Consider the following 23,459-nt stretch of genomic DNA (forward strand, 5'->3'; position numbering starts at 1 on the left):
TTAGCCTTGCACTGAGCTTTCAATCTGGTAATTAACCAAGGAAACAAGAAGGTGTGCTGTGCGGATCGGATCTAAGCTGGCTGAAGCTGCACTTCGGCGTCCTTACAACAAACCCGCCCGGCTGGAGTCCCAGGCCGTGTTCTCTTCTCATAACAGCAGACTGGGGCGCCAGCCGCCACAGGGACACGGTGCCGGCCTGGTCTCCTCCACCCACGGCGCAGCGCTGGGCTGCGGCCACGTCCCTGACGGGCGTTCTGTCCAGAGACCTCAGGACAACGGGGTCCGAAGGCAGACCGAGTAGCTGTGGTCCGCGTGCCTGCCAGACGCCGCAGGACACCCCGTTCTCCAGGGCTGGGGTCTGGTCTGCACACGGCTGACAGTCAGAACAACACGGCCTTCTGTTCCCCACACGTGGAACCCCCTCGCGAGCGCTGGAGTGAGCGTCGCGTGGCTTGCAGTGCGCGAGGCCCGAGCTCCGCCTGCGCCTCCGGCCCGGCCCTCCCTTGCCACGCCCCGCTCCTCCAGCGGGACCCCAGCCCGCGCGTTGGCGAGCGAGCTGCACCCAGAGGAGCGTGGAGGAGCCAGACGCCCGCAGGCTCAGGGCACCGAGAGAGAACTTACAAAAAGGACTTTATTGAGTGGGAGAAACCGCCTGGTGGGTCAGGTATGAAACAGGCACAGAAACTCCACCTGGGCTTCTCGGAGCAGCGAGAGGCTGCCCCGAGCGCGGCGCTCCGCACAGGGCACCGGCGGCAGCTGGGCCGCGCGGCGGGGCCGCACAGGGACCCGTCACCGCAGACAGCGGGCGCTCGCCGGCCAGCGCGTGCCGGCCTCCGTGCTCTGTGCACACGTGTTCTGTTTCGGGTGAGAGTCTTTTCAGACTCTGATGGCTTCAGCCGTGCACGGCAGGATGCGAGCCCGGATCTCCACGCGCCGCTCTCCACGCCTCTCCCAGTCTTCGCCCTGCGCCGCGTGCTCTGCGCGCCAGGGGCGCCCTGCCCGGCCCCGCACGCACAGCCCACTCCAGGCCCCGCGGGCCCCGGGGGGCTCTTTGGCATAGCACCCCGACTCCCTTCCACACCGTTGCTTACAAAAGTAGACTTTCCTGCAGTAAAACTTCTTAAAAACACCCATTTCTCTGCAAAATAACGTGTTTCTGTGTGTGCAGCTCTACAAAACATACACGTCTTTCTGGAGAGAAGCACCCGAGACTGGAGGCGGCCCGGGACGCCTGGGGTCTGCGAGGCGGGGCGTGGCCGGTGTCGTGGCTCCGCCCGCGCCGGGGCCCGCGGTCACATGAAGTCGTTCAGCTCGGCCTCGAGCGCGGCGGCCATCTCGTCCGCCTCCGAGCTGCTGCCCTCGTCCTCGTTGCTGGACTCCCTGCTGGACTCGCTGGCGGCGTCCTCCTCGTTCAGCTTCCGCTTGTGGCCTCTGCGGAGAGAAGCGCACGCGTGAGAGGCGCCCTCGGCACCCAGACACGCCGTCCCTGTCGCTCAGAGCTGTGCTTGCAAGAAACACGCACAGCTCTGCGGCCAAGGACAGCGTGACACGTGCTCGCTGCACCCCGCCCCCGGGCTGTGTTGGGGACGGCACAGGCCGACCGGCGCCAGCGGAAACCACCTGGTTCCCAGCTGCGCACCAGGACGTGGTGAGATCACTGACAACGGAGCCCTTCACCTGACCCCAGAATGCCAGATGACAAGTGCTTGTGACCCAGAGGACACGGCAAGCACGGCGACCTGCCGCGGTGACGCGCTGATGTCGCGTCAGCAGCGACACACGGCAGACACCTCCGCACAGGTGCGTCCCCAGGTGATCGGACGAGGTCATTACGGGGTTCATCGCCTTGAAACTCACGGCCACAGGCAGCTGCTGAAATGATCACTTTGACAACTGGCCAGAGCGAGCACCGGGCGTCCGCCCACGGGCTGCCGAGCCCACCCCAGCCTCAGGGGCGCCCGTGGGCTCGACCCAGAACTCCAAGGAGCCGCCAGGGCCCTGGGTCGCGGCCAAGCGAGGCGCCACAGGCTGCAAACCGCCCTGCCGCTCCCAGGAGACTCGGCGACCGCCTGCCCTTACAGGTGGGTGGCTTAAAAGCATCGTCTGGCTAACATACCTACAACATAGCTAACGCACACGTATGTAACACGCGTGCAGGTGCACATATCGCACACGTGCAACACATACACAGTGTGAGCTAACACACTCACACTGTGGCACAGTAGCAGTCTGACTGCTGATGCTGGTGCTAAGAGTCACCTAGTTTACTTGCGAGGCAGAAGGAACACCATCAGCACGATCAGCGAGAGTCCCGGCCCCCAGGGCGTGCCTCGAGCTGCTGCTGTGGGGTGAGAGAGAAAACCCACGCCGGCCAGGGGACGTGCCCATCCGAACCACGGGACGGAGGGATCCCAGGTCAAGCTTGGACCTTGGGTCACCAAGCTCGGCAGGGGACAGGCCTGGCCCCTTCGGTGGGGCTGGGCCGCAGGGTACACGGCCTGGCCCTCTGCCGGGAGTGACGCCTTCCTGACCCCACCCTGGGACTGGCCCCTGGCGGGTGGCCGGCAGGTGTGCTCGGCTCTCGCCCGTGGGGAGGACGGCTCGGCGGGACCCTGGGAGGGAGGGAGGAGCAGACGCAGGGGGAGGAAGCCCGAGATTCCACAACGTGAAGGACCACCGAGGCCCTAGGCTTGCGGTGAACGTGTGGAGGACGGTGTTTAAAGCGCAGCACTGAGCAGTAACCACTGAAAAACCATCTCAGAAACTAGAAGCAGCTAGGAGCCTTGGTTAGCGGATGTCTGCGGCCGACACGGCTGCGTTTCCTGCTAGTGAAACACGAAATATTCACACAGTTTTCACAGCGAGCCGCACACGTCCGCAGAGAAACCCTAACAGATTCAATTCTGGAAAAATGTAAAGCTTAAAAACTTATCTGAGACTCTATGTGGAATAAGGCAAGAATAAGAAGATGAATAACGTATGTGGATTTCCCCTCCACTGTTTCAGCTGTCTGAACACGCTGCCACGGTGCAGGGAGCGCCCCCACTCGCGACCCAGAGACACGGCTGTTCAGCGTGGTCACCACTGCACGCCAGCGCCCAGCCCGATGGGGTCGGATGACCGTGGAGCAGTTCCAGACTGCGGGTCACACTGGGCCGGTCTGTCTGGAGGAGAGGAAAGAGCAGGACGGCGCACAGCGGGGCCATCTGACGGGACACGGACACGGCTAGTCAGAGTCAGGTGTGGTGCGACTCCGTGTGTGAGGCAGCTGTGGACGTGCTGTATAGACAGGCTTTCTCAGACATGCTTACGGGGGAGCCAGTGTCGGTGCCAACGGCTCTTCTTACATTGAGCACAGCGCCGGGCGCCTTCCATGCCCATGTGGGTTTTGGGGTCGGTCTGTCTGCTTTCGTGGTGGGGCAGCCTGCGGGCGTCTGGGGTGCGGCTGAGTCCCTGCGCCACTGTGTGACGTATATTTCCTCCTCATTCTGCTTTCGGTCTGTTTGTGTCTCCGAATTTGAAGCATGTTTCCTGCAGTCCGTACACAGGCGGATCACGTTTCTCTAAGCAGCCGCTGACGTCGCCTTTTGATGGATTATTTCGTCCATTCACATTTAATGTTGCTGATATCCTTGAATTCACATCTGCTGTTCCACTTTGTTCTTCCTACGTCTCATGTATTTTTTTGCTCTTGTTTCTCCGTTACTGCTTTCTTTTGCATTAAGCAAACGTTCCCTCCTGTAACATTTTCATTTCATTAGTGACTTTTGACCATGTATTTTTTGAACTAGTTTCTTAGTGGCTGCTCTGGGCTCACCATGCACACCTAGCACGATCAGGACCTACTTCAGATGTATCCTAGTTTCACTTCAGAGATAGAAACGTCGCGTGTGCAGGACTCCGCCCCTGCCCTGTTCTGTGCCGTCGCCTGTCGCGACACCGCATCTGTGCGCCCCAGACCCGACCCCGCGTCCACATGCTGCGGACTCGACCCTGCAGTGCCGTCGCTGGCACCTGCATAGTCCTCCATCCCCGAGCGCCGAGCCAGCGCGCCCCACTGCGTCTGCACACGGGCCTGCTCGCTTGCCGTGCCGTGCCTGCTCCCGCCCTCGCCCTGCGAACTCACACTGCAATCTGTCGTAGTCCCTTAACCCAAGGCAGCTCTCCCACCCGCCCGCCGCCCCTGTGCTGTCACTGGTGAACACGGCGCGTCTACACACTACAAGCCAACAGCGTGTCTGTACACAAATGGTCCTGTGCTGTCAACTGCAGCACTCTGTGAATCAGTCAAGAGAAGAGAAGAAACGTGTTTACTCTGTCCTGTGTGGTCACGAGATCACCGAGGCTGGGCTCAGTTTTCTGTCCCGGCCATTGCTGTCAGCCCGGCGAGCCGGCCGCAGGTGCGAGGAGCAGCCCGCCAGCCATGCCCCTCGCTCTCCTCTGGGCGGCTCTCGCCCTTGTGCCCAGCAGCTTTGCTGGGCGCAGGATCTCAGCTGGCAGCTTGGGGCACCAGGGACATGTGTCCCTCCCTGCCTCTGCCCGCGGCTCCTGAGGAGGACTCGTGGTGCTCCCTGATCTGGCGGGCCCCTCTGTGCGGGCCGTGCTCTCCCCGTGACGTGTGCGTGTGAATCTCCGTGCTCATCCTGCTGCAGTCTGTTCAGCTCCTGGCACATGTAAATCACCCTGTCCCACTCAACACGAGAAGCCATCATTCCTTCAAACGTTTCTTCTGCTCCTTTTTCTCTCCTAGAGAGCACCTTGCTTGGTGAACTGCCACAGGTGAACAATGTTTCGGCACGGGCGTCCAGGCGCAGTCTGCACGCACGTGTGCAGGCGTGGGAGCGGATGTGACCGCCCTAAAAGGAAAGGAGGCGGAAGAGACCCGGGAAGAGCCACACTGGCCGTGGCATACGCCGACCGCGCCCGAGGAGAGCCGAGAGCCAGCGGCTGGGCGTGTGCACCGTGACGCCGAGCCTGTGAACGTGGCGCTGTTCTCCGCACAAGTTTATCGCTGTGCCAGATGGGACAGGAAACGGCGCCAGGCCTAAAATTCCCTGGTGCTCAGGAACAGGCTTTGGCTGCTGTCGCTGTCAACACACGACGAAAGCTGCTACCGCCACCTTCTCGACGCTAACGCGACAGTTACCAGCAACGCCGCACTGTATCTTCTGGCAGTCAGGGAGACGTTGTTTTCACTTCTCCACTAGCTCTAGGACCATCTGGAGGAAGAGTCTTAAGCTGTATTTTAGAGTCGCCTTCTGTGAGCTGTGAGTAGCCTGCTGCCAACAGCGAGAATGAGCGCTCACTGGAAAACAAACCTGACAGGCAAGACCTGCCTAATCGCGGGCCCACTGCTCTTCCTTATTTGCGGATGGTGGCGATGAGGGTGTGTTCGTGGGTATTTTAAACATTTTGAAAATACCTCGTTTGGGCAAATGCTTCTCAAATATACACTTGACTTTTTATCTGAAGGATTTACTGTGAGGAATGAAAGTGCCCAGGAAACTGCTGCACGCACAGCAGGCACCTGGTGTCTGTGGACTGCAGAGAAGACTGAATCCATTCTCGGGGGACAAGTAAAAATGCAACTTTCCTCCTCCTGTTAAGAACTGTTTCCAAGGTCAAGTGGTATTAAGACTGTGAAGCAGATTAACGGGTGGCAAAGAAAGAAAAAAAAGAAGATTCCGTAAAACAGCTTGGCTGTGCAAAATTAGCAAGATGTGCTGCCAACCAGAACACGCGTGAAACCCGCCTGCGTTGCAGTATGGAACGCGTCGTCACACACGGGGAAGAGTCATCATGAAACCTCAATGTCCTAATACACACAACAAAACAAAACTCAGAACACATTTGATTTCAAGTAAAAATACTGGAGAACAATTTCAAAAAATCCACACTTCTGGTTCCATCCCCAGACAGGAACAAAACATAACCAGACAACCGCGTTCTCCAAACTCCATGGGAAGGGAAGGAGTGAGCCCAAACCAACAGCTGGTGGAACATGTGGGCAGAGTCCAACTGCCACACGTCCACAACGCGGACGCCATGGAGACGGCCACACGCACACGGAGATCCAGGAAAGGAAGAGAGAGGCCGCAGGACAGGGCGAGGGCTGTTGGTGACCAGGGAAAGCAAGCTCCGGAGTGGGGTCGGGATAACACGCCAGGCCTGGGTGCTTCACCCTTTCACTCTGAAATTCTAAGACCACCACGGTCAGATAAGCGCACGAAACGAGGCAGAACAACGAGGAAAGTTCGGGCCCCCAACCCTCCTTGCCTGAGGAGTCAGGAGCAGGACAGTTTCCGGAATGACAGCTGGAGCCCGGACTCCCAGGCCCTGCCCATTTCTGAGCTCCCTCCTGAGCTCGCTTGCGGAGTGCTGCAGCAGGAGGCGGAGCTGGGTCGAAACCACACCCCAACCCAGCGACTCGGTGACCAGCTGGGAGCAAGGTTCTTTCCCAATCCGCCCTGCTCTATCCCGGCTGTGGGCATCGGGCTGGCAGGCAAGGACGGCGCTGCGCCGTGGCGCCTGGACTCTCTCTCCTGGTTTGAGGGACAGGGAGAGCAAGGCCAGGGCAAAAAGCTCCTCCTACCAGAGCACACGAGAAGACAGTGGCAGCCATCACACACGAGCAAGGGACACACGCCCCGAACCTGCCCAGCTCCACGCCAGCCTGGGGTGTGGGAGGGGCACTCAGAGGGCCCCCAACAGCTCTCCCCTCCCCAGGCTGGGCCCAGACCATCGACCGACCCCAGAGAGAGGACAAAACCAAGCAAAACCACCGTGGAATCCTCGTGGAGAAGACCAAGGCTTGTCACCACCCAACGCAATTTAAAGTCTCTCCCAGAACAGGTTCACGTCATTTCAACAAAGCTGGTGAAGGTGGCTTCACCACAGGCAAACACAGTGCAGAAGCTCTGAGAGAAACTGCTCGAATCCTGCAGGACCGCAGAGCTGCACACCAGTGCTCTCTCTCTGAAGGATCCTACGACCCGGCTGTCTGGCGCCGGCTCCGCGTGCTGCTGGGATTTCTGGCACGTCGCTGCGCAGGGGCCAGCTGAACGACGGACTCCCAGCTTGGGAACTGCTGGCCTTCGCCAGCAAAATACCTGGGGCGGTGGTGAAGCTTCCCCACACCACGCTGGGGACAGCGGCGCCGACAGACCCCGAGCGAGCCCGTGCTGGCCCAGGCTCGCCGCTGCCGCTTCGCGCCACCCTAGGCTGATGTCACTCTCCCCGTCCCCGATTCACAGAGCAGGAAACAGGGTGCAGAGGAGAACACAGGCCCCTGGTCCTGCAGCAGCTGAGAGGAGGTTCTAGAGACCAAGTTCTTAAATCACACCCCCAGCAGGTGCATCCGTGCTCACTCTGCGCCCCACTGCTGTGAAGTGAGGTACCCCACAGGGGACTGTGCCGGTCACTGCAGGGCTGCTGGTGCCCGCAGGCAGCCTGGCTTCTCCGTCCTCCCACCCCCGCCGCACCCACAGGGGACTGTGCCGGTCACTGCAGGGCTGCTGGTGCCCGCAGGCAGCCTGGCTTCTCCGTCCTCCCACCCCCGCCGCACCCACAGGGGACTGTGCCGGTCACTGCAGGGCTGCTGTGCCCGCAGGCAGCCTGGCTTCTCCGTCCTCCCACCCCCGCCGCACCCACAGGGGACTGTGCCGGTCACTGCAGGGCTGCTGGTGCCCGCAGGCAGCCTGGCTTCTCCGTCCTCCCACCCCCGCCGCACCCACAGGGGACTGTGCCGGTCACTGCAGGGCTGCTGTGCCCGCAGGCAGCCTGGCTTCTCCGTCCTCCCACTCCCACCGCACCCACAGGGGACTGTGCCGGTCACTGCAGGGCTGCTGGTGCCCGCAGGCAGCCTGGCTTCTCCGTCCTCCCACCCCCGCCACACCCACAGGGGACTGTGCCGGTCACTGCAGGGCTGCTGGTGCCCGCAGGCAGTCTGGCTTCTCCGTCCTCCCACCCCCGCCGCACCCACAGGGGACTGTGCCGGTCACTGCAGGGCTGCTGGTGCCCGCAGGCAGTCTGGCTTCTCCGTCCTCCCACCCCCGCCGCACCCACAGGGGACTGTGCCGGTCACTGCAGGGCTGCTGGTGCCCGCAGGCAGCCTGGCTTCTCCGTCCTCCCACCCCCGCCGCACCCACAGGGGACTGTGCCGGTCACTGCAGGGCTGCTGGTGCCCGCAGGCAGCCTGGCTTCTCCGTCCTCCCACCCCCGCCGCACCCACAGGGGACTGTGCCGGTCACTGCAGGGCTGCTGGTGCCCGCAGGCAGCCTGGCTTCTCCGTCCTCCCACCCCCGCCGCACCCACAGGGGACTGTGCCGGTCACTGCAGGGCTGCTGGTGCCCGCAGGCAGCCTGGCTTCTCCGTCCTCCCACCCCTGCCGCACCCACAGGGGACTGTGCCGGTCACTGCAGGGCTGCTGGTGCCCGCAGGCAGTCTGGCTTCTCCGTCCTCCCACCCCCGCCGCACCCACAGGGGACTGTGCCGGTCACTGCAGGGCTGCTGGTGCCCGCAGGCAGTCTGGCTTCTCCGTCCTCCCACCCCTGCCGCACCCACAGTGGGAGCACCTGGCAGGCACCCGGGGAGCACCAGCACTGTCACCATTCATCACCCCTAACTCGCAGGACGACAATGTCCTCGACCAGTGGTTCCATGTGTAGACCACACACACGCACTCCACCGACGGGCTACTGCTGAACGGTGCTGGCGCCATGCAGCACAGCGGGGCCGCAGGGCTCCGCCCGCCCCGGGACCTCACCGCGGCCTCCAGAGACCAGGCTGGCTGGACGGCTGGACACTCACGGGCACAGGTGTCACCCCTTACACTCGACACAGACTTTCTGAAGGGGAAAAAATTCAATTTGCCCTGGTAATACTTGAAATCATAAGAAAACTGATATAAATCCATGTTGTCAGGAATGCAGTAGTTTGTCAATGTTAGCTTGCAAAATCCGCTACTTGATGTAACCGGCCTTTGCTTTCTGCCTGTAGGTTTCTCTTGCTACTGTTCTGTGTGACAGTGGCACACCCAGCACATCGCCGTCAACAACAAAGCATGGAACCCAGAAGCAGACAACACTGACTGTCCTGTTTGCCGGTAAGACCGGCACGGTGCACTGACCCTGAGCAGGGGCGTGAGCTGCTGCACACACGCACCACACGTGGGACCCGCCTCTGCCCGGCCAGGACTGCAAGACCGCCCTCCCCCTCAGCCTGCTCAGCAGGTAGACTAGGACGAAAGCCTGTGTGAGGATCCACTTCCACTAAACGAGCTGTAGATATACGTTCCCTTCCATATGATTTTCTGAGTACTTTCTTTCCTGTAGTTTGCTTAGTTATAAGAACACTGTGCTACACATACAAAGCTTGGGTTAATCAACTGTGTTTTTGGTGAGGCTTCTGATCATCAGCAGGCTGTTGGTAATTCAGTTTTGGGGGCATCAAAAGTCACACATGCATTTTCAACTACGAGGGGTCGGTGCCCCCAACCACGTCAGTCCTGAGGAAGATGTCAGACCGGGCAGGGGCTGGCCTCCCCTCCCCGGCCCACCCTCACCTGGGCCCCAGCCCCGCCCTCACCTGGGCCCCCGGGCTGTGCTCCTCTCGCTAGGCGCGGACGCCGCCCCTGCTGGCAGCACCTTGCAGGGCTCCGGCATCCCGGGCTGCGGCCGCCCCTCTGGCTCCTCCTCCTGCTCTTCCGGCTTCTTCTTCTCACTGTCACTGTCGTCGCTGCCTTCTCCTAGGATGTCATCGACCTGCAAGTGCAGAGAGTCAGTGGGCTACGGACGCCTGCCAAAGCCCCCAGGCCACCCACCCCGTCCACGGCAGAGTCCGCCACCAACCCCTGAACATAGCTGGGGCACCCGTTGGAGGTTTAATTCCAGTCCTCCTCGGATGCTGCAGTCTGAAATTGAACCAGTCCGTAAAAGCAAATCCGAGGAGCGTCAGGGGAAACCCATGGTGCAGGTTCTGAGAAGCCCACACCCAGCACACCGGAGCAGCTGCCCTGCTTCTCAGCAGAGTCAGTCTAAGCCCCTCCAGCGAGTTACTCCAACAGGGACTTCACTTCCGTCCAGCACACTGGCGATTCCGTGGTGAGTAACCAGCGCATTCGTTTGAAATTCTCAAGATCAAGGAGAGTCACACCACGACTCCTGAGTAGCAGGTTTTCCAGGAGGGACCCTGGTCCTCACAGTCCTGGAATTTGGACTGGGTGAGACCCCACGGCCAGCAGGGAGGCGGTGACACCGGCCCACTCGCTTTCTCCCTGGTTTCCCTCAAGTCCGGGGCACACAATGTTCGGTGGCCTCCGCTCCAGTGTCCAAGGACAAAGACCACAGGGGTGGAGGCACCAGGGACGCCTGGGCGGGTGCTGACTGTGCCCCGCCACGCGGCAGGAAGGACAGCTCCGCGAGGTGGGTGTGCGCCAGATCTGGCCTCCCCTGCGCGGTGCAGAGACCGGGCGGGTACGAGAGTGCACATCTGGCTGCCCCCCCCCCTGCAGCCAGGCAGCAGCATCTCAGGCTGCCCCCAGGGCAGGGCCACCCCGTGCCCCAGCTACGCCCACCTCGAGGGGCGGCTGGGGGAGGTTCTGAAAGAGCCCAGCAATGAGGGCCCCTGAGACAGGCAGGATGAGACGGGTCGGCCTGTTCACCGTCACAGTGAAATCCAACGGCAAAGGAGAGCCGCAGGCACCAGCGACCGGCCGCGTCAGCGTCATACCGACCTTCTGAACAGGCCCTCAGACGTCCTCGCCAGCACTGTGCTTGGCGGACACTGACCCACGTGCACGCGCCTTCCGCCGGCTGTCTGCGGAGACACGTTCTGTGCACGCTGAATCAGATACACACCAGACTCCGACCTTATCTAAACTGTGTTGAATTTTTTCTCCCTCATTCTGCTTTACTCATTAAAATATGTGAAAATTTCCAGAAATTTCTTTTATGAAGAAGGTAACTGTGCTTTCTGAACAAGTCTGTACAGAACTGCAGAAGCTTCTCAACGCTTCACGCAGCTACGTCCTGGTACACTCAGGGTGAGGGGAACACGCATTCACCTGACCCGCTGCACAGCACAGCCCAGCCCTCCCTGCTTTAACTGTGCTCAAAGCACTTATGTTATCCTGCAGTTGGGCAAAATCATCTAGCACAAAGCCTATCTTACAATAAAGTTATTATAAACAATTTTAAATCAAAACTGTAAATCTGAAATACAGTTTCTACACTTTTGCACCACTGTAGAGTCAGCACGTCAGGGGCTCACGCCTGTGATCCTGGCTTTCTGGGAAACTGAGGTGGGAGGATGACTTGAGGCCAGGAGTTCGAGGCCAGCAAGTCTGACCTGCAGGAGTCTGTCCTGTCACCGTCCCGACCCCCACAGCATGGGCCACCCCTCCACTGCCCTGCCCTCCCCTTCTGCACCTGCAATTCAGGTGGGTCTGGGAGCAAAGGCGTGACCTCCCCACACCTGCTGAGGCCTCCCGGCACTTGTCTTGGGTTAGGTTGGTGCTGCACGATGACGTGCAAAGTGCCTGCTAACGAATCTGATTTCTAGTAAAAATACGACACCATAGTAAGACACACAACCTCCAAGAAATGACAATTCTAGAAAAGTGACGGGATGGCAGACTACAATAATCACAAGAGAAATGATTTGTGCAAAGTCTCACGAATATACTACGAACAATCCCAACTACTCCAGACAGAAATGCCACCACGACAACGCCGGGACTCCCACCCACGGCCCCCGCTGGGTCCTCTGGCTTCTAGAAGACACTTGCTTTACCTCAGCATTCTGAAGACAATGGAAAACACGCCTATTTTATTCTGCATGGGATGGTTACAAGGGCGTATTTGCCTCCCCGAAAGGGCACAGGGCTCGCATAGCTCGTGTGTGGACAGGAGCTGCAGGCGGCTCCCAGAAACAGGGACAGCCCTGCAGAAACAGGGACAGCCCTGGAGAAACAGGGACAGCCCTGGAGCTAGGCTGCCGACACTGGCCCTGCAGGTTCTGCAGCCTCTTCAGGACAAAGCAGCTACGGCCTCCAGTTAACCGACATCAAAGTGATCAAAGTGACCATTCACCACGTGACAAACACAAGCCTTGGTCCTCATCTTCTTTGATTAAAGGTCACTAATTCACAAAGATAAGAAACTACACACAAACCTGCTAAGCTCATAGCTCTAAGGATCCTAAACAAATTCACCAATTCAATGGAAACAAAACCACCAGCTATAAACAGTCCCCTTCACTGGGAGGAGATGCCACTTTGCTGAGACTGGGGAGTGAGCTGAGACCAGACATCCCGTCCTGCAAACCACCGATGGCCAGTGGCTGTGGGTCCTGGCGTGTGTGTGTGTGTATGTGGCCCTCTGGGGGTCCCAGCACTGCTGCCAGGGCCCGGCGACCACAGCCGGGGCCGTGCAGGGAGCAGCCAGCACCGCGGCACTTGTGACGGGAACACCCCGCGGAGCCTGCGCTGGGGGAGCCGCCAGGGGACCAGGAGGCTGTTGGGGTTCCCGAAACTCGGCTGCACCTGCAGCAGATGTTTCCAGCAGAGAACCCACCCGAGGTACATGCACAGAAGGTGCTTCACCCTCAAGCGGAAGAAAATGTGTTGACAAGTCAAGATTGAACGTGTGAACAAGAAAGCCATCCGAGTCAAAAGTCCTCTGTGCACAAATTTCTACAGAAATCAGAGTGAAGCTGAAAAGGCGACCTGTTCTGAATTATCTCTAAACAGTGTGAATCTCTACTTAAAATAAAAAAAACTCTTTACAACTCAAGTAGAGACACCACAGCTTTCTATTAAAACCTATCCCAGTTTCTAAGAAGCTTTTCGGGCTTCCCTGAAAGCGCGTCTCGGCATTCTCCCCGTAGGCCTGCTCCTCTCCTGCTGCTCTGCCTGGGTGGACGGTGTCCCGGCTGTGTCCTGCCTCCCAGGCCGCGCACGCTGAGCCCCGCCCTCTGCTCCTCTCCTGCTGCTCTGCCTGGGTGGACGGCGTCCCGGCTGTGTCCTGCCTCCCAGGCCGCGCACGCTGGGCCCCGCCCTCTGCTCCTCTCCTGCTGCTCTGCCTGGGTGGACGGCGTCCCGGCTGTGTCCTGCCTCCCAGGCCGAGCACGCTGGGCCCCGCCCTCTGCTCCTCTCCTGCTGCTCTGCCTGGGTGGACGGCGTCCCGGCTGTGTCCTGCCTCCCAGGCCGCGCACGCTGGGCCCCGCCCTCTGCTCCTCTCCTGCTGCTCTGCCTGGGTGGACGGCGTCCCAGCTGTGTCCTGCCTCCCAGGCCGCGCACGCTGAGCCTCTCCATCTGCACGGAGCAGTGAGGGCGACACGGAGCCCCCCTGGGGCTGGAGAGGGACTGGAGCCATCACACCTCCGCGTCCGAGTCCAGGTGGACCAGGGGCTGGGAGGATGGCTCTCATGGCCCAGGCATGGCCATGCTTGTAATCCTAGTACTCTGGGAGGCCGAGGAGGGAGGATTGCTCAAGGTCAGGAGTTCGAGACCAGCCTGAGCAAGAACGAGACCCCATCTCTACTATAAATAGAAAGAAATTAATTAGACAATTAAAAATATATAGAAAAAATTAGGCGGGCATGGTGGCGCATGCCTGTAGTCCCAGCTACTCAGGAGGCTGAGGCAGGAGGATCGCTTGAGCCCAGGAGTTTGAGGTTGCTGTGAGCTAGGCTGATGCCACGGCACTCTAGCCTGGACAACGGAGTGAGACTCTGTTTCAAGAAAAAACAAAACAAAACACAAACTGCAAGTTTTAAAATTATACCCATAAAAAAGAAAACATTTCAATAAGGAAGTTAAAGTAAATTTATAAAACGACTGTTTTTTAAAAAATCTGTGATCTTTGGAATTGTGGTCTAATGTAGATTTTTAACCTTTACGTCATCTGATCACTTAGATTCAATTTATCTGCCAGCCCCCCACCCCGCAGGGGAGAGCAGCATGTGAGGGTGGAACGCACACAGACACCTACTGGCCACGGGGACTCGCGAGCCAACTGCCGCCAGAAACAGAGTCTGCGGGTCTGGCCACAGCGGGCGGCTTCTCCCCGACCCAGCACAGGGGACATGGCGTGCTGCTCACAGCGCAGCCTGGTTCTGCGCAACGAGGGACGGTTTCTCAGGGTCTCTACGCCTAAATCGCAGCCCTGGCCACCATCCTCCCCTGGCTCCCAAACCAACCAACAAAAACAACAAAGAAAACCCCAAACATGGTGCCAAGAGCGGTTACAAAGAGCCCCAAATCTGGATCGAGTAACGAGTAGCAGTAACGAGAACTGCTAAGTCTGCAGGTGCACGGCTGAGCTCCTCAGACCCCTGCCAGGAAGCGGACGGCAAGTCCGGGTGAGCCTGCAGTGGAGAGGAAGGTGATGACGGCGGGAAAGAAAGTGGAAACAACTAAGCGTTTGGAGCAGGCCAGACACCACCTTTCCAGGGGAGAACTCGAGGCGTCAGTCGCTCCGCTCTCGGGACGACCGTAAAGGGTGAAGGGAGAACAGCGGACCGACCGTGTGCAGGGCAGCGCTCCAGCGAGAGTGCCGGCTACTAACAGGCAGCACGGTGGACTCGCTACCGGAACGGAAGGGTCACGACTGGTTTGGCTAGAAAGGCGGGAATAAGCACAGCGTCCCTACTGGCCTGGGGACGAGAAGGAAGGGCCCAGCAGCTTCTGCGACGTCAGTTTTACAGCACCGCCATCCCGCCACCACCGCCATCCCCACCGTGCGCGCTGTTCTCCAGGGATCCAAGACACACACGGACCCCCGTGGGCGTTCTCCGGAACTCACCGCGCCAGGCACCCTGGAGCACAGAGGCGCCTGGGCTCAGATCACGGCCGGAGCAGCTGAGATCCTCACTCACAAAGTGCCGCCGTGTAAATGGTGGTCAGTGTTTGTAACGACCTGTGGCCCAGGCCCCCTCACAGGTCGCAGCAGCGCCCTCGGCTGCGCTCCGTGTTTCTGTCCAAAGCGCCTCCCACACACGTCTCCTCCGCAGGCTCGGGACGAGGCAGCCCCAACACCCCGCCGGGGGCCGTCTCCACAGCAGACCACCAACGGGCACAAAAACGTGAAGACAAAAGCATGGCGAGAGACCACGGGCGGCTCAGACTTGGCGCGTCAGGGGGAGGGCGCTGATGCGGGGATCGCAGACGAACTCTGCGAGTAGCAGACGGGCAGGCGTGGAGTCTCCGTGCTGTGCCGGCGTGACCACCACCTCAAACGCTGTCAGTTATCATTCTGCTTCACAAAAGCAAACACCCTACAGTCTGAGATGTTATCTTGAGATTTTAATGCTCAAGAATTAAAAAAGAGACAAACACAGGCAGAAATGCTCCACCTGATCCAGTCGAAACTCACCTCCCCTCTAACAGGAAGTGGCATGAGCCGGGCAGGGCTGAGCGGTGCCGACTTCCTGGCGCTCCCACCGGTGCCAGCGGTGACAGGAGACAGGCTCAGTGTCTGTCCCACCCTGTCCTGCACTCGGCCAGGCTGCACAGGAGGGGCGGAGACCACGTGATGCTGCCCGAGAGGGCCCTGGCCCCCGGAGGGAGCTGAGGGTGGAGGCGCGTGGTGGCCTGGACCCGCGGTGGAGGCGGCACAGGAGCCTTGGCTGCCTGGCCAAGTGACGTCATTTCCTCTCCTGGGCCAGGAGCCCTGAGAAGCAGAGTCTGACATTCACTATTCACGGGACACAAAACCTTCTGGTCTCGCTGCTGCTTATAAACCAGCAGCCGCAGCTCTGCAGAACCCAGTCAGGAGGGTTTCTCTGTCTCTCAATACGATTTGCTCCCGAAAAGCCAAACCTGAGGTTCAAGGTGCCTCTTTACTTCTGCAGGAAAGGCAAGGCCTGCGTGACAACGGCACTGTGGGCATGCCAAGGTGCGTCTTTACCTCTGCAGGAAAGGCAGGGTCTGGAGACAGCAGCACCACGGACACTGCCTCACCAACCCCCTCTGCTGATGCGTAAGGGCCAAAGCCGTCGCCAGCACCTGACGAGGTGATGCACAGTGGCGACGCCGAGCCCTTTTCGCCCGGCCGGGAAAACCAGGTGTGGCAGGTGGGGGGGACAAGAGGGGCAGGCGCCAACCACCCCCTACCTCTGGTGCAGCCAGCAGCTGCTCCTCACAGAGAAACTTCTGCCACCCAGGATGACAAGTCTGGGCTTAGGGGTGAAGAAGTGGCGGGAGAAACTTCTTTAGAGAAAAGATTTTCATGAAACAAAAAACAGCCAATGTTCAAAAAGACAGAAAAATGGCAAAAGAGAAATCCAGCACACCTGAGAAAGGTTTAATCCTCATAAGATAAAAACTGTCGTCTAAAGATGATGACCTGAGTCACTGGTAAGATTCTGTGTTGAACTTGACTGTTTGTCTTTTCTGCTGTTGCTGACGGTAAACAGAGACCGTTTCCCTCCTCGATTGCTCCCACTGCGCTCCCGGTGGGACCAGAGCAGGCTCTCCCCAGCCACGCAGCGTGCGGTGGGCAAGCGTGGCAGCTGCTGTTGAGGAGCGTGAACCCCGCTCTGACCCACGGGCGGCAGGAACCCCAAGCCGGTGCCGCGACTGGAGCACGTGCGCTGGAGGGCCCGTGACACAATTTCCACAGCGGTCCTTGGAGGAACAGCTGTAGGACTTGTCTGGTCCTGGGACGGGGACGGGCACTGGAAACGAGGTGGGGGGGGCACAGTGTGCGCCACACTGGTGACAGGCGCTCCGCAGCCCTGACTTCAGTCTGACACAATTCACTCACGTGACAAAAATCACTGCACCCCCTGAATTTTTTGAAACTAAAAAAAAGGAGGAGGAAGAGTAGTCTGAGTATGCTGCTGAAGGGCTGGGCTCCGTCGCATTAGAAGGTGACACCAGGGGACCAGGACGGCACCGTCTACAAGCGACTCCCAGCTTGGCTCCGTCTGGGTGACCAGGAGCGGCCCCGCCATGTCCAGTCTCCCCCTCATAGTGGACCCGGAGTCCCGGCACCATCACTACCCCTGGAGTCGCCCCAGCTGCCTGGTGTGTGATGACAAGATGCCACGTGACGCTGCAGCCACCACTGGCACACGTGCGATCACGGCCCACGTGGAGACACGGGAGCCCGGGGTGTCTCAGCCCGAGCACCGCGCACGCTCGGCCCCTGGGAGGCATCCTGCGCACTACAGAGCCACATGTGGCCTGCGCGGTGCCGGGGAACAGAAGAGGGACGTGGCTAACCACCACGGAACCTAAAGCCGACGTGTGTGTGAGTGTTCTTGGTGCCAGGCGTGGCTGATGCATCCCTGGGCACTGCTATGAGTCTCTTTTTCACCGGAAACTTTCGTGAGAAACACGAGTGCTGACGCAAAACCACACACAGCCACGCATACACGGAATTCCAGCTCTACCTTCCCTGCGTGTACGCGACTCAGAAATCCACTTGCGCATGGCGGCGCGCCAGCCATGGGGGCGCCTGGGAGTCCTGGGGCGGGGTGTGCGGGGGGCTCACCTCTTTGTCCATACTCTCTAAATCCTCCTTACACAGAGTGTACAGCGGCATTGTCTCTGACATACTGGGCTGTCGCCTCCTCCTAGCGGGGCCAGGCTGCTCTCCATCTCGAGCCTCGGGCAGCTCCTCACCAAACATCTGCTGCTGATGTGGCTGAACAGCTCTGAAATGAATTTTATAGGTGCCACATGAGGAAAAGCAGTTGGAATCGCGCTTCTCAGACTGAATCAGATTCCTGACTCTAGGACTAGGCAAACACACACACACGCACACACACACACGCACACGCACACACGCACGCACGCACGCACGCACGTTTCAGTTGTGCAGAAACACGGCACTGTTGCCAGTGCCTGCTTGCAGCGCTTTGTCAACATGTAGTTACTGTGTCATGTTTCCGCTGGCTGGGCCAGGCTGGTGACAAGCCCTGCCGGTACTCATTCCTGCGTAAAGATGACACCTACTTTCTTTTATCAACCAACCACCGCTGCCCGCAGGGCATCTGCCCAGCTCTATGCATCCCTTAGCGAAGCTCAAATGTGAAGGGAGAGGGACAGCTCCCAGAAACCATGATGAAGTGTCATTTACCCTCAAGATAAGTCAAGAGGGTTATAAAACATCAGACAAATAAGGCAACATTGATACCCTAGCCCAGCTACACACACACACACACACACACACACACACACACACACACACACACGATGGTGAATTTGTGAAACAGACTTCTGTACGCTGATGTGAAATCACTTGTTCATAAAGAATGGGAAAAGATAACTCAGCATTCTGTGTGTGTGGCTTTATTAAACTATCATGTCTTACTGTGATAAATTAACTAGCAGACACCAGGCTTCTGTTCCGAGGACACTTGTGCTGCCCTGACTGCCTGCTGTGCTGGCATCACACTTCTGTCCGAAGCAGCCTCTTCCCTCTGCACACCCCCGGCTACGCTGATCTAGACGGGTGGGTCTGGCTAAGCATGTGTTCCTCATGCCACGACTGTAGGGGTGGGGCTAGTCTGTGGAACTGGGTGTGTCCTCCCACGGCCACGTGGGGGGTGGGACCTTCCCTGGGGACGCCAGCCCGAGGCCCGGAGGTTTCTGGCTGACACGGGACCACAGGTGTCCTCATAACAGACCCTGAAGAGAGGGGATAAAACCTTATTATCGGGAAGGAAAATAGGGGCATTAAGTCAAAGTCACTGTATTAGGCGAGCCCAGTATTATCTAATGGAGGTGAGATTTCCCGCACAGACAGCTCATCTGGGAGTTAAGGCGTCACAACTCTGCCCTGTCCTCAGGCCCGCCAGCCGTGGCTGACCACGCCAAGCCAGCTCATATGCAGCTCCAGCTGTGAACACGGGGAAAGCTGAGGAAAGGGGAAGTATTTCTTTTTATCAAAAACAAATATATTATAGTCCCCCATCAGAAAAGTTGTTCTTAATAGTTTTAACCCAAAATGGAACGCAATCACAGGAACACCCTCTCTGCTGGAAGCTGACGGGAGGGAGAGGAATGCTCAGTCTTCAACGGAGAACGGGCCCTCCAACACTTGAGTGGGCCCGTGGGGGCAGGAGACTGCTCTGGGGTGCTGGCCACCAGATGGGCAAGTGACCCCCCCAAATCACATTTCCCTTCCACTTGTAAGATGGTATGTGTGGGTCAGTCGCCAAATCCAGCGCTCTCCAAGTCCCCTCTCAGTGGGGAGTGGGGGGTGGGGGCAGAGCCTTTGTGCGTTTCCACCAAAATAGCAAAATAAAAACACGATAAACTGACTGCTCAGCCAGACAGAATCACAAGTATGTATATAAGACAAAGTCACTCTTCTCATTAGAGTTCTTTACAATTTGGAAAACAGTTATTTTTATTTTTTTAAAAAAGTTAATTATATCCACAAGCAATGGTTCAATGCAGTTAGCCTCAGAACCCACAGGGACCTGGTCCAGGGACCCCTGAGATACCACAGTCTGCACCCACCCGAGTCCCCCAGTCAGCCCTGCACGTGTGCGGGTCTCTCATCTCGCGAAGACTGCGTCTTTGCATTTTTGATCGGTTGGTTGGAAGAGTCCGTGGATAGGTGGACTCACGCAGCGTAACCTGTGTTGTTACACCTGTATTATTATTGCAAGATGAATTAACAAATGGATATTCAGAAAATCTCTCTGACAGTGACCCCTCCACTCCAGCCAACAGCAGCACGGGCCCAGCAGTCCCACGCCCCACGCTTGGGACTCGGAGGTGGTCGGGGCCACGTGGGGAGCCTGATGCCCACCCACGGGCAGGCACAGGGTGGTGACGCCAGCTCTGCGTGGAGCGGTGTCGGAGAGTCGGTGGAGACAGACTCCCCTGACGGGACGTCAAAGTGCCCCAGCTTCAGTCGAGAGTCACGTCCCGCTGAGACCTGGGAGGTTCCACAGAGCAGGCAGAGGCAGCGCAGGGCGACCCGAGCAGGCGGAGATGCCAAATGCGCCACCAGCAACGGCAACAGAGAAACGGTGGAAACACGGAGCCTCAGCAGAGAAACAGAGTTGTGAAGAACCACAGGGAAGATTTAGAACTGGAAAACATAAAAGCTAAAACAAGGAAGTGCAATGACGATTTCCACAGCAAAACACAGGATACGGAGGAAAAATAATGTCAGTGAGGAGCTAACAGAAATCACCGTATCTCAACAACAGAGGGAAAATGGTCATAAAAAAGGAAAAATGAACGCAGCCTGAGGAACGTGTGAGACAACAGAAGATACCACACGCACCTCTCTGGAGTCTCACAACAGGCAGAGGTGACCCTCAATAATAACAGCTGGAAATGTCCCAGATTTGGCAAAAGACATAAACCTTCCAATTTGAGAAGCCGAGTGAAACCCAAACAAGGTAAACCCCCAAATCCACACCAAGACACATCATGAGCTTCTGGTTAAAGACAAAGAGACAGCAGCTTCCTCATCAAAAACCATGGAGTTCAGAACAAAGATGGGACATTTTTCAGGCACTAAAGAAAAAAGAACCAGATCAACCCAGATTCTGCCCAGTAAAAATATCCTCAGAAATGAAGGGACCCAGAGACTCAGCCAGCAGCAGATGTGCCAGGGTGCAAGGAGCTCGAGCAGTGAGGGTGAAAAGTCCGGAGGGGGCCCTTCTGTTAGGAAGGAAGCAAGAATACAGGAAAAATATTACGGATTTTCCTCCTCCTTTTGAGTTTTCTAAATTATGTTTGATTGTTGAAGCAAAAAATTGTAAGAAATATACCCAAAGTAAGCAGAAGGAAGATAAAGATAATAAATTAATGAAGTTGAAAATAAAAAAATAGAGAAAAAATATCAATGAAATAAATAACTTTGAAAACAATCAGTAAAGTTGACAAAGCTCTAGCAAGATGGACAGAGTAAAAACATGTTGGGAAAATATAATTGAGGAATTAATGAAATGTGGCTCATAAGATCATTGTTTTGTTTTATAACCTAATATTACTATATTAAAGACAGAAACAGGAGTTTGCAGGGTTTTGCCCTAAAGGAATGTGTGGACTCAATGGTTCACTTACTAGAGGCTGCTATCATGGGAGAGCTCTCAAATCTCCAGTAGGGATGTTTTCCATGAAGGCTTCCTGGTATCTCAAAATCTGTGAGCTTCCCTGTGTCTTAAAAGACAAGACAAGGCAAACATGGCCCACAGGATGGGAGCCAGAGACAATGAGTACGCTTTGCCCAGAGAAGCACCCCGATGGTTATAAACCACCTATTTTATTAGAGATGGGCTACCTGTTCTCTCCTGTCTGTCTACCTTTAAGTCCACCATAACTAATCAAAGAAATATAGAGTCACTATATCTCTTTTGTTTTACCTTTGTTAACTGACAACTACCTCTTTAGAAGTTAGCTCCTGAAAGACTTTGTACCTGTTTGTTCACCTGGATAGTAGAAGCCCCTTGAGAGGACTTCTGACCCTAACCTACTACCTGTATCCCTTAGCAACTGCATTCCCTGATATGCAAATATGTTACCCTGACAACTGGTAATTGATATCCGTGATTATAAAAACCTATATGCATCTAACCATATTGCTGGCATGATGTAGACACACCAGTCCCCTAGGAACTTCCCGCTGTGTTATACCTGATCTTTATTTATATTTATATATATATACATATGTATAAACATATATACATATATGTTTATAGTTTTTATATATATATATGAACTATACCTTAGTCTCTGTGTATTCTTTTATTTCTCTCTGTTGCCTATCAATTTCCTTATCCTCTGTGGCGACTCCTATCTTAGGGACCTGGCTCCGTGGGGAGGTAGCTAATCTCCTCTCGGGCCTGCCTCAACTACTTTTGCCCCGCAAAAACAGAAGAAACAAGTCACGGACATCAGGAATGAAGGAGGCCCCCATACAGACGGTGAGGACAAGGGAAAACCACAAACCACCCCACCCGGGGAGGGGCTGGACGAAGACAGAACAAAACACAGAATCAGAGACCCACGGTCAACAACAACACGAAGAAAAATACATAACAAAAATGTATGAAAATCATCGCACACCACAAACGCACAAGCTTTATTTAAGGGTTGCAAGGTTGTTTCAATGGTCAAAAACCAATGTCATCCACCATGTGTTAACAGGGTAAAGAAGAAAAATCACATGATCCTATCAATAAACACACAGAGAACAGGAATAGAGGGGGCCTTCCTCAACTTGATAAAGACCATTACAAATGACCTACAGCTGACGTCATCCTCAGAGACGGAAGACACGCTTTCACTGCAAGAGTAAGAAAAGGGCAAAAATGTCCACAGAACGGAGGAACAGCCCAGAAACACGCACAGCCCCAGCTGCTTTCTGGCAGCGTCGCGGGAGGTCAAGGATGGGAACCCGGCACGTTCCCACAGAAGGGCTGGAGCCAGAGATGGGCCTCAGCCCAAGCCGCACGCCCTGCACAGAGATTAACTGAACATGGATCACCAAGGATTAAATGTAAAACCATGAAACTCTTAAGAGTTTCAGAATAATGAGTTTTCAGAATAAAGCTTCTGAGAAAATTTTTGGGATCTAGGACTAGATTGACGATTAATAGCTTCCACACCAAAGTACAATTCCTAAACGAAAAAATTGGTAAATAGAACCTCATGAAAATTAAGAGCTTTTGCTTTGCTCAAGATCCTCCTAAGAGAATGAAAAATAAGCTATGGATTGGGAGAAAATATGTACAAGCCACAAACCCAACTAGCAACTAGTATCAAAATATCAAAGGAACTCTCAAAATCAACAGTAAAAACCAAAGAATCCCACCAGAAAATGGGCAGAATACACAAACAGCCATTCTACTGAACGGGATATGCAGACGAGGAATAAACACACGAAAGATGTTCCACATCATCATTCAACAAGCACATGCAAGTCTAGGTCATCACGAGATCATTACACCCGATCAGAATGACGCACACGAAACACGGACACCCCCAACGGGAGCTCCCGTGCACTGCTGCTGTGAGTGGGAAATGCTACCGAGGTTCCAGAAAACAGTGTGACAGTTTCTCATAAAGACGGGACACACACCACGTAACTCAGCAATCTAACCGCGGGCACACATCCCAGAGAAATGAAAACTTCCCTTACCAAAAACACATGGGACCAGAAGTACTTTCGGTTTTGGAATATTTGCATTATAGGTTTTGACTGACCATCCAAAATCCAAAATCCAAACTGCTACAATGAGTGTTTCCCTTGAGCGTCATGTTGGTGTTTAAAAAGTTCTGAGTCTGGGGGCACTGTGGATTTTGGATTTTGAGACGACACGCTCCACCTGTACAGATGTTCACAGGAAAAGCAGGACACGACTCCAGCGTGCTTGCCGGGTGAACAGTTAAACGACGATGACTCATCCACACACCACGGACGACTGCTCAGCGGTAAAAAGCAACTGGGTGCTGACACAGCAGCAGCCTGGCTGACCCTCAG

At 56.4% G+C, this 23,459-nt stretch overlaps 1 protein-coding gene across 2 annotated transcripts in view; it reads right to left on the bottom strand.

Annotated features, from left to right (window-relative positions):
* Positions 1-613: 613 nt before the first annotated feature.
* Positions 614-23,459, bottom strand: part of CTDP1 (CTD phosphatase subunit 1) — a 53,128-nt gene continuing 30,282 nt past the window's right edge. Inside the window, exons 11-13 of one of the 2 annotated variants that reach the window (XM_012788908.3) lie at positions 17,499-17,661; positions 9,586-9,761; positions 614-1,431 (exon numbers count right to left, since the gene is read on the bottom strand). In XM_012788908.3, the coding sequence (XP_012644362.3) occupies positions 1,293-1,431; positions 9,586-9,761; positions 17,499-17,661 (478 nt within the window). In that variant the 3' untranslated portion in view covers positions 614-1,292. Of the gene's footprint in view, positions 1,432-9,585; positions 9,762-17,498; positions 17,662-23,459 lie in introns of those variants that run through there. The other variant, XM_012788909.3, reaches the window with a different exon arrangement.

This window comes from Microcebus murinus, chromosome 17, assembly GCF_040939455.1.
Source record: "Microcebus murinus isolate Inina chromosome 17, M.murinus_Inina_mat1.0, whole genome shotgun sequence".
Classification (NCBI taxonomy): Eukaryota; Metazoa; Chordata; class Mammalia; order Primates; family Cheirogaleidae; genus Microcebus; species Microcebus murinus.